The sequence below is a fragment of the Betta splendens genome, chromosome 13 (genome assembly GCF_900634795.4).
Source record: "Betta splendens chromosome 13, fBetSpl5.4, whole genome shotgun sequence".
NCBI classification, from domain to species: Eukaryota; Metazoa; Chordata; class Actinopteri; order Anabantiformes; family Osphronemidae; genus Betta; species Betta splendens.
Window position 1 is genome coordinate 14,470,676 of NC_040893.2, and position 10,837 is coordinate 14,481,512.

Genomic DNA, 10,837 nt, shown 5'->3' on the forward strand with positions numbered 1-10,837 from the left:
TATCAGGCTGGTTCATGAAGCTCTAAAGGCGCACGCCGCACCAACATAACGATAATACACTCACACCACTGAGATGTCAATTTAACTGCATCATTGTTTTAAATGCATATAACGCACAATAACATAAGGCATATTTCATTTTGGTTCTGTAGATCTATATAGATGTCTAGAAATTACAGGTATTAACAGTATGTGTACCTGCAAGATTTGCTGCAAAGGCAGCTTAAACCTCACTAAAAAACTGAGAAATGGCCTTGACCTTCTCAGAACATATAGTTGCTTGAGAAGGTCTGATAAATGTCCTGACAATAAGCAGCAACCAAATTTTTATTTCAACAGAAACTTTACATCACAGGGATAGAATATTACAAAAGCACACTTTTGGTTTATGACTTACAATTCACATGTAAATTTATTATAAATTAAGACTAATATACCTGTAGTAACAGATGCAGCATTTTAATCTATTTTGCAGAAGTGCTGACTCTTTTGCTTTATAAGGATGCTGTATAGGGAATAACAGATTTGTCTTCTATTGAAGTGCATCCTGTAGAATTTTATTGCTTTCTATTCTGTTTCTCTCTCTCAACAGATTGTAGACAGCACCACTCCATGGTAGAGAAGTGTTGCTGCATCCTGTTCCTCTAAGCAAAATTCCAAACTAAACAACGGGCAGCTGTACTAAGTGCCAGACTCTCAGAAGAAGGACGTTTATATTACTAAATAAATGTTTGTTAGTCAAACCAAAAGAGACTCACATAATCTGGCTTTTTGGAATTTCACTAACATCAAAGCACTGGTTTTAGGAATGCATTTTAATCAAACTGCTGTGTCTGGTATACTATGTGTTCTGCATTTTAAGCAGAGAGACAGCAGTGAAGATAGAGCACTCGGTCAAGAAAAGAATAATTAGTTCAGGGATAGGGTTGAATGTGAGGATATTTATCATCAATCTCTATAACAAAAATGTCTTCTGAAATGTATTGTATAAATAAGCTAAAAGGAACCCCATAAAATGACTTCTTAAGTAATTTTTAGTTAAAGTAGATTATTAAAATGTTTTTGAAATGTCTTTCTAAAATGTATTTCAATTCAATGTGTTTCTAAAGCACAGTGTAACAATTATTTTAGTATTGTTCTTAAAAACAATATGAAAAATATAAATATTTTCAAAAGTGTGCAAGAGTAATTTATATTGAAAGCCTTCACTGTTTCAGGGACGGAATCACATTCAAAATGTCCTACATCACATTGTAGTTTATATAATGACGTAATACAAAGATACACGGATCTGTTTTACATTCAGGGGTGCATTTGTTGCTGTGTATTAAAAAAATGAAGCGAACTTCCATGTCATTCATTGACATCTGTGTTGCGTATTAGCAGGCGGCGTCATGACGTCATGACGTCATTTTGGTTTGTTTACTGTCTGAGCGTGGAGGGGGCGCTCGTAGCTTAGATTTTCTACACTGTAAACACATTCAGTGTCAACGGTTTTTATAGGAGGATAACTTATATAATGCTGCGGCGATGCGATTACGGACCGTGGCATGCGTTCACACTGAGCGGAAATTAAAAAAAAAACATTTCGCGTTGAGTTACTTTCGAGACGGACGAGACCCTGGAACCTGCCATCAAAACATGGAGCTGCTATATCAATGTCCTAACCAGCGACGCTAACGCTAGCGCAACTAGCTAACAATCCGCCAGGGATCGCCGTTTTAGGTGACGATTCGGTTATTGTTATCATCTGTTTGTCCGGAAACTTCCGTTACTGGTTGCGTCGCTAAAAGGCTCGAGTTTGTTGCAGATGCCCGTAATACGAATAACGGGGGAGCTTCTGATGTAAACAACCAGCTGTGCGTTTAGCTCGTCTGGTACTAGCTGCTCGTATTGTTTGCCTTCGCAGGACGTGGCACACTTACACCAGCCTGCTGTCTGAGCAGCGGTTAATTGCTGCTGAATGGGGTGGAGTCTTTATTAGGACTGCCGTGCAGGCGACTATATTAACGGTTATCAGTTGGCAGTGTCGGTGGACGGTGTCTGACGAAATGATGTCAAGGAGCTGCTGGAAATCTCGACACAAAAGCTGCCGGGAACCTGCTCCTTGCTGGACCCGACCAGGACTGGTCGCCCTGCTCTGGTTGTGTGTAACCCAGATTGACTGCGGCAGCGGGGAAAGTAAGAATGTGATCCAGAAAGACGCAGAGTTTGATGTCACCTACAATGACACGGTTACGAGTGAGAACCAGACAATCTATGCTTTCAACCACACTGTGTCCAGGAACAAGGTGAGTTTACTTCCTCAGACTTATTTGAGTTTTAATACATCAGGCAGTGTTGACTGTAATGTGATGATTATGTTGTTCTCATTGATCTGGGTTCCAGACAGAGGGAGTGCGTGTGTCCGTGTTGTCCCAGCTTTCAGAGAGTCCTATCCTGTTTGTGGTCCGGCAGAAGCAAGCTGTGCTGTCTTTTCAAGTCCCTCTCATCCTCCGAGGCCTGTGAGTGTTTTAACTGACAAACTGTATCCTGGTTCTAGACTGACATGGCCTTGTTTTTGCTGCTAAAAGATTGTGGTACGAAGCGGTCCCCTTTTGTTTACACATACTCTATGTACCCAGTTGTACGGGATTCTTGAAGCCATGGAACAATCTTTTTAAAGTGTACTGTATATGTTGAACATACACTTTTCTAGTTTGTTTTGTGGATCATTGAGCCGCTGGAAATCAAATGACGTAATCATAGAATTTTAAAGAAAAGGCATAAGTCACAACACAATTCCTAAACTTTAAGTCAGTTGTAAGTGAACAGTTCTGCTTGGTCTTTTGACCTACTGCTCACTCAATGGACTGCACATAAACCGAAAAAGATTGTTTTCTTACTGGGAGTGTCAGGCTGTTGTGCTGCTGTGAAAACTTCATGTCATGTGATCAGACTAGTTTGGTTTCCAGTGCAACAGGTGTACTTGGTAACCTACTGAGAATTGTGTTTCCTGTGTCAAAGGAGGTTCAGCTTTGAACACTGGCCCTAGAATTGCATACTTTTCAGTAGTTGGTCTATACACCTTTTTCGAAAAGAGAAAACTAATTCAACAGCATTTAAAATGCTCTGTGTTGGATAAAAGTGTTTATAGGATACATTACATGTGACTTAACATAATTGCACGGTATGTTCTAGTTATTCGTTTATCTTTCATGTGATCGGTTTCTCCCACGTTGACTAGGGTTTTTTGTCGTTGTGCAATACCTGTGCGGATTCTGACTTTAGCACATGGCCACTGAACCTTGGACTTTCACTTCCATTATCTGAGGTGTGGGCAGATTTAAGCCTAGTTCTATGTAATAGAAAAAGGCAGAGCAAATGTTGGTTTTCATAATATTAATATTAATTAATATTTTGTAGTTGCTATTTCTGTTTGTCCCGTGATTTGAGTAACACAGCCATCCATACAGTGACCTATGCTGAATAATACAACTTATTTTCAGGGAATCCTATTTTAAGATTGTTTTAATTACAAAATACACTCAATGTCTCTCTTTCTGTTTGTCTTTGTTTGTTTTTCCAGCTACCAGAGGAAGTACCCTTACAGTCATGTGGCCAGAACATTGTGCCAGCCCCCAACACGGGCAGCTTCAGAGACTCAGTATTTCTTTGTGGACGTGTCCACCCTGTCCACCCAGGGTACAAACTACCAGCTACGAGTCAGTCGTGTTGAAAGCTTCACTCTGCAGTGAGTAATAACCGATAATCCCATAATCACACTATGCGATTGCAGCCTGAATTAACAGATTTGTCATTGTCCTGTTATAGTAAGAATGTCTTGCTGGTGTGTCAGTCATCTTGTTTTCCCCAATTATTACAGGACAGACAAGAAATTCACCTTCACTGCATCTCCATCCCAGCCTCAGGTATAGCTCTCATCACTATACTGTCCCACTGTTTATTTATGACATCAAGTGTTACTTTACAATGAGGAAGTTCAGCCACAGATTGCAGACGGGGGGAAGGTTTGGGTGGAAGGTGCAGATGATGTAGAACACGAGAAATGCTGAGGAAAGCACATGTGAAAAGAGGATGTAAGAATGGTGGGAATGTTTCATCTTACACATTTACTGCTTAGGGGAAGCACTTCTCATTTTTAAAATGTGCAAAAGAGAACAACTGGTTTTCTTTTTGACCTTTTTATAAAGCTTTAATTTGAAACTTAAGTCAAGGCAGTTGCTACTCTCACGGGACACTTCATTTTATCTGCCTTATTTCATTATGCTTTAATATTGTGGATATTACCACATAATCATGCATAGAGTTTACTGTATATTGCAGAAAGAAAGAAATATGAAACAAACTCCGTTTAATTAGTCCCCTTAATGACACTTTTCTTCCTCTTATTTTTTTCTATTTCCCTCAGTACTTCAAGTATGTCTTTCCAGATGGGGTGGACACTGTGATCGTTAAGGTCAACTCAGGCATGGCCTTCCCCTGCTCCGTTATGTCCATCCAGGACATCCTGGTACAGTTACATTTCCATTCTGTCCCCTCAAACTAGTTATGTTCCCATCTGTGGTGCAGCAACACTCTCAGGCTGTGCATGGCCATGATTAAGTTCATTATAGCCTTAATGGAAAACGTTGGATGATACTCATGTTAATCTGCTGTTTGTTTTGCATTTAATTGTGTCATGCATCATCTCATTGATGGTTTCAGTGTCCTGTATATGACCTGGACAACAATGTGGCCTTTCTTGGGATGTACCAGACTATGACCAAGAAAGGTGCCATCACTGTGCAGGTAATGTTCATGCACTGAAAAGTCATGGTCAGATATTTCCAGGAAACTCAACTTCGAAAAGAAGTTGTTTCCAATCTCGCTTGTTTTTGTCTCTGTTCAGAAGAAAGATTTTCCCAGCAACAGTTTCTATGTGGTAGTAGTGGTAAAAACAGAGGATGAGGCATGTGGTGGTCCCTTGCTCTTCTATCCATTGCGACCTGATGAACTGATCGATGCTGGCAATCGCAGCAAGGTCCTAGATGTGATGGTCTCCCCTGCCATCAACTGTACGTATGACCATTGTTTTATGTTTGTGTGTCCCAAAACTAAGAAAATGCATTTTACACGTTCTGCTGTGTTGTATTGTGCAATGCATTTAAGGTCATTGTCTGTGTCCTCATTCTCCAGCGGAGGCCTATGTGATAGGCATGCTGTTCTGTTTGGGTATCTTCCTCTCCTTCTACCTACTCACTTTGTTGATGGCCTGTGTGGAAAACAAGCGGTAAGGATTGAAACCTTTCTATATGCAGGCTTCTCCCAGTGCTAACATACTCTTTAAGTTATACAAGAAGCTTCCAGTGAAGCTGTGGTACAGACACATATATTCATGAATTCATGAAGTAAATAAAGTATCTGGTTTAGTCATCATTTACAGTTTAAGCAAGCATTTTACACTTATACAATATATATTTTTAATACAATTTACTGTTTCCATTAGTCCCTGCCTGCTAAATGTGGTTCTTTACACAGCACTGCACTAAATATAAATTATATGCATTCGCATCTGTTCCTCTTTATTTGCAGAATGAGTAAAAAGAGAGAGTTGTTTCAGAACCCTGCTGACATGTCGCCTGCAGAGACAGGTAACCCAGCAACTAGCTGCAGTATGATGGACCTGCCCATTAGAGGCAGGTGGAGGGGAGCATTGTTTGAAGTCCTAACCCTGTACTGCAGAGTAGCTGTATAATATAGAATCTGCCGCACAGACTTTGTATTCTTTTATGAACCATTTAAATTCTCCCCGTGTACTAAACGTGTCTTTCACTCTCTCTCAGCTTCACTGCTTGGGAAGAACGGAGATGGTACAGCAACATAGTTACTCCTTTTGTGCACTTTTGTTCTCTATCTCATTTTGTGGCTTCTCTGCAGCTGCTCTGCATGTATTAGCTCACATACTATAACCCTCCTGCAATTTGCAATTTGTGTATGAGCACATGTGGAATTTGTTTATAGGCGTGTGCATCATACAGTTATAAATGCACATGATGTATAGCTATACATTCCTTGATCTCACCCCCCTGTCCATGGACCCCCTAAACCTTTTTGACTGAGGAAACACATAAGTATTTAAAATTATAGCTAGAAGCAAATGCTAAAAAGTGAACCAATAAATAAGCATAAAATATTATTGAACTAAAGTAGTAATAATTCAAATAAAAATGACAAATAAGTGCTAATGTGATTCTTCAGTTCAAGTCAACCTCTCAGTGTATCTGTTCACTGCAGTGTGGGCAGACACACCGATGCTACAGTGACCCTTCTTTGCAGCAAATGGGCCTTTGCACCACTTCACGCTCGCATTTTCACTCGTTCACTAAATCTGTTATTTCAGGTGTTGTGCCTGTTGCGTTGACTCCCTCACCTCTCTGTGTTCACGTAACAACAGCTCACACGCAGTGTGCAATGTCAACATACTAACAAGCATTTGTGGATTTGCATTCCATCAACATGTCCTAAGCTGGGATTTTATTTTACATTATTATGTGTTTTTGCACATGTGTCTCCACAGGCAAGACTCCAGCCTCACCGTACGAGTATGGCTCCTTTGGTGAGTTTTAGCTTTTTACACTTTGATCTGTGTGACAGAGATTGAATTTGATTTTACATAAGGCCAAACACTTTTCTTCTTGTCCTCCCTAGCTGACAACAGTAGCACACTGAGCTCAGAGGCCATCACTGACAGTGCCACCTCAACTGACAACAACTATGGCTTTATGGGTATGGAGCTATCGAACCATTTTTCCACTGTCTCTCTGCAGTACATCCTCACCACTTGAGTTGTGGGTGATCTCCTTCTAGCGGCCCAGGCTCTCACTTGCTGTCTGTGTGTTTTTGTTTATCAGGACAGGAGCCTTTTAAACGTCGACCATTTCTCACTCACCTTCACCACGTAGCCGTCCGCATCGGTGACACAGTGCCGTATAACCGGCTTAATCAGTTCTGAAATTTACAAGAAACCAATCAGCCCAGTCATTCGTCAGTGACACACTCGTGTCCGCAAACGATCTACTGTAATCAGATGAAAATTAAATGAACTACAATTCTTTGGTTATATCTGAAAATTGGGAAGAAATTCGGAAATATGTTGCTGTAAGAACCTGTTCCTCCAGATCAAACGAACATTGTTCTAAATGTACTGTCCGCTTTCTCATCAGAGCGATCGTTGGACAGTGTTGGGAGAAGCAGACAGGAGTCTCTAAGCTCGGTGGAGGAGGATGACTATGACACGCTGGATGATATTGACTCAGACAAAAACATAGTCCGCACTAAGGTACATCTTATTTCCACAAAGATAATCTATTGTAAAGTGCAAAACAAAACCTCATTATTTAAGATGTGAAGTGTTAAAGTTGCTGTTGGTTCTTTTTTTTTTCTTAGAAATATCTGTGTGTTTCTGACCTGGCGCGTAAAGACAAGAGGATCCTCAGCAAGAAATATCAAATCTACTTCTGGTAAGGAAACTAGTTGGATTAATAGTCACTGCTGTTGATGGTTGCATTAGAACAAGTCTACTATTATGTTCACAAACCTGATAATAATCTTTTCTCCAGGAACATTGCTACAATAGCCGTGTTCTATGCTCTCCCAGTCATCCAGCTGGTCATCACCTACCAGACGGTATTAGTTTGGATCTGTTCTATATAATAAACACTGTGCACAATCGTCAGATATTAACCTGACTTACTGTTCTTCAGGTTGTTAACGTCACAGGGAACCAGGACATTTGCTATTACAACTTCCTGTGCGCTCACCCCTTGGGCGCTCTAAGGTGTGTAGTGGCCCTTTTCAGTGGATATGATTTATTTTGTGTGATGTGTATGTCTGTGTGTGTTTGTATGTGTATGTGTATATGTATATGTGTTGGTGCTCACTTGGATTTTTTTTGTCCCACACAGTGCATCTAATAACATCCTCAGTAATGTTGGTTATGTGATGCTTGGACTCCTCTTCCTCCTCATCGTGCTCAAGAGAGACATCGTCCACAAACGGGCCCTGGTCCGCAATGAACTAAATGCCCTGGTAGGACACAGGTGGTCTTGTACAGCTGAGGAGTAGATGTGCCGTAAAGCACAGAGCTTTATTTATAATTAGCTCATTAGCTCATTTGGAAGTACAGTGTTGCTCTCTTACCTTCCAGGAGTGTGGCATCCCAAAGCACTTTGGTCTGTTTTATGCTATGGGAACTGCCCTGATGATGGAGGGCTTGCTCAGTGCCTGCTACCACGTCTGCCCCAACTACACCAACTTCCAGTTTGGTAAATGTGCATCTTCTTTCACACGGTTCCTGTTGTTGCTTTGACACATTCTACAAGAATCAGTGACATCATGCTGTGGTGTTTATTTTTTTTTCTCCATTTTCTTTGCAGATACCTCCTTCATGTACATGATTGCTGGCCTGTGTATGCTGAAACTCTACCAGAAGCGGCACCCAGACATTAATGCAAGCGCTTACACAGCGTATGCCTGCCTGGCCATGGTCATCTTCTTTTCTGTGCTGGGGGTGGTACGTACTGAAACACACAAATCATGATCCTCAACACACGGACACTCTTTTAATGTTTGGGGTGTTCACAGGTGTTTGGGAGAGGAAATACAGCCTTCTGGATCGTTTTCTCAGTGATCCATATTCTGGCCACTCTGCTCCTCAGCATACAGCTCTATTACATGGGTCGATGGAGATTCGGTAAGATCACATTAAAAACATTTGCATGTCTAGTTTTAAAATGAATCTGCTTACTCATAAGATAAGAACACAAACTGGAATAAGGTTAATTGAAATGTAACTTGGATCTTTGTTTGTCAGACTCTGGGATCCTGCGTAGGATGGTGTACATCGTCTACACAGATTGCATTAGACAGTGCAGTGGACCTATGTATATTGTGAGTAAAGTCCAGAACATGCTGCACCGGTTTATGTTGTAATGACTTAAAGCATAAAATATTTTACTGCTTTTCTGTCTGACAGGACCGCATGGTTCTGCTTGTAATGGGAAATATAGTCAACTGGTCTCTGTAAGTAAACCCTGCTCCTCATTTTATTTAAGTTATCTACAGATGTAAAATGAATTGCATTAATTTATTCCCTCCTCTGCAGAGCTGCCTATGGCCTCATAGAGAGGCCCAATGACTTTGCCTCTTACCTGTTAGCCATCGGCATCTGCAACCTGCTGCTCTACTTTGCCTTCTACATCATTATGAAGGTGTGTTTGGCTTTCAGCTCCTCTGTCTTCATAAATTGAGCAGAAATATTTTGTACTGTGTTACTAAGGATTCTTTGTCTGTGTTTAGCTGCGCAGCGGTGAGAGAATCCAGTGCTTCGCGTTGGTGTGCATTCTCTTCACAGCCGTAGTCTGGGGCTTTGCACTGTATTTCTTCTTCCAGGGTCTCAGCACCTGGCAGGTTGGTAACAGGGGCACAGATACATTGAGAATCATGGTCGTCCAGCATAATGTTCGTTTAATGAGTACGTTTCTCTCACCCGATGCAGAAAACACCAGCAGAGTCTCGTGAGCACAACAGAGACTGCATCCTGCTCTCATTCTTCGATGACCATGACATTTGGCACTTTCTTTCCTCCATTGCCATGTTTGGATCCTTTTTGGTAAGTGTGTGTGTGTGTCTGTGTGTGTGTGTGTCTGTGTGTGTGTGTGTGTGTGTGTGTGTGTGTCTGTCTGTTCGTGTGTTCTAAATAAATGTAGCATTCACATTAAATTGGCTTATTTGAATAACACAGATGTGTGAATGCAGTTTTTGACTATGTATATATTAATGATAATCTGCAAAGAAAACATTATGTACTAACCTTTTGCCCCTTTTTGTTCCATCATAGGTCCTCCTGACTCTGGATGATGACCTTGACACCATCCAGAGAGACAAAATCTATGTCTTCTAAGTTTATCAGAGCTTCTTCCTCTCTGCCTTATCATCTGTTTCTGTATCCTCCACGTTCCCAAAAAGCACAGCCTGTAGCCTGTTGTCTTTCCCAGGTTGTGAAGCAGGCAGCTCCTTGCCTCTCACAGCCCATCAGCCATTCAGGGAAAGGCATTGGCCCCTCCCTCCACCTGTATGGACACTATGTGCCAATTAAGAGCCTGATCGACATCCAGTGATGCTGAAGTGTTTGTCTTCTCGCTGCCATCGTCAATATAACTGTTGTAACCAATGTTTACTTACTGCTGACGATGAGGATAACTATGTACACGCTCGCTAAACTGTAACTGTCAGAATTAACTTATTTTATACTGTCGCATTACATTTGAAGTCAATGTACTTTAAAATTACGGTTTGTATGCTGTTTATACTGTGTGTGTGTGTGTGTGTGCGTGTGCGTGTGTGCGCGCGTGTGTGCGTGTGCGTGTGTGCGCGCGTGTGTGCGTGTGCGTGTGTTTACAGACATTGAGGTGTGAATGTGAATCCTGTTAAGTCTGTCGGTGGCCTTTAATGTTAGAATATTGTTAGTCACATGCTGTGCTCTGATCGGTCAGATCCTCCAGCTAGCCGTCCTCATCGGAGAATATTGATGATTGTATTTACTTCATGACTGCCCTAAAGTAAACTGCGATGGCCGTTTTTGCACTGCACTGTATGAGAAAAAGGGTTTTAATGTCAAACAATGCAATGAGCAGTTACTGAATAAAGGTCTCATTTTCAGATGTGACTGTTTTATATTGTTTTCTGTTGTGTTGACTTATTGCTTTAAACCAGATGTTTAGTTAGAGGCCAACTCATATCTACAAATGCACAGTTCATAATATAATTGTATAGTTATATGTAAAATTTATTAAAA

At 41.1% G+C, this 10,837-nt stretch overlaps 1 protein-coding gene across 3 annotated transcripts; it reads left to right on the forward strand.

The window, feature by feature from the left end:
* Nucleotides 1–1,422: 1,422 nt before the first annotated feature.
* Nucleotides 1,423–10,703, forward strand: sidt2 (SID1 transmembrane family, member 2). 3 transcript variants are annotated; one of them, XM_029171567.2, is made up of 27 exons: nt 1,423–1,725; nt 1,910–2,291; nt 2,389–2,504; nt 3,569–3,733; nt 3,866–3,911; nt 4,412–4,513; nt 4,708–4,791; nt 4,892–5,057; nt 5,179–5,272; nt 5,575–5,633; nt 5,826–5,852; nt 6,560–6,598; nt 6,691–6,768; nt 7,206–7,321; nt 7,429–7,502; nt 7,602–7,668; nt 7,746–7,819; nt 7,947–8,070; nt 8,189–8,306; nt 8,418–8,554; nt 8,626–8,734; nt 8,855–8,931; nt 9,017–9,063; nt 9,146–9,251; nt 9,340–9,450; nt 9,539–9,652; nt 9,881–10,703. In XM_029171567.2, exons 2-27 carry the CDS (start codon nt 2,052–2,054, stop codon nt 9,941–9,943), a joined length of 2,553 nt encoding a protein of 850 aa, XP_029027400.1. In that variant the 5' UTR covers nt 1,423–1,725; nt 1,910–2,051; the 3' UTR covers nt 9,944–10,703. The 3 variants fall into 3 exon arrangements, with proteins under 3 accessions (XP_029027400.1, XP_029027397.1, XP_029027401.1); XM_029171564.2 differs by having other exon boundaries at nt 1,423–2,291; XM_029171568.2 differs by lacking the exon at nt 5,826–5,852 and having other exon boundaries at nt 1,423–2,291.
* The last annotated feature ends 134 nt before the right edge of the window (nt 10,704–10,837 follow it).

Excerpts from the sequence above, each read along its gene's own strand:
- sidt2 (XM_029171564.2), top strand. The coding sequence starts at position 2,052 with ATGATGTCAAGGAGCTGCTGGAAATCTCGACACAAAAGCTGCCGGGAA. Across the intron at positions 6,769-7,205 it reads CAACAACTATGGCTTTATGG|AGCGATCGTTGGACAGTGTT; the intron begins GTATGGAGCTAT and ends CTTTCTCATCAG. Across the intron at positions 9,252-9,339 it reads CCTTCTACATCATTATGAAG|CTGCGCAGCGGTGAGAGAAT; the intron begins GTGTGTTTGGCT and ends GTCTGTGTTTAG.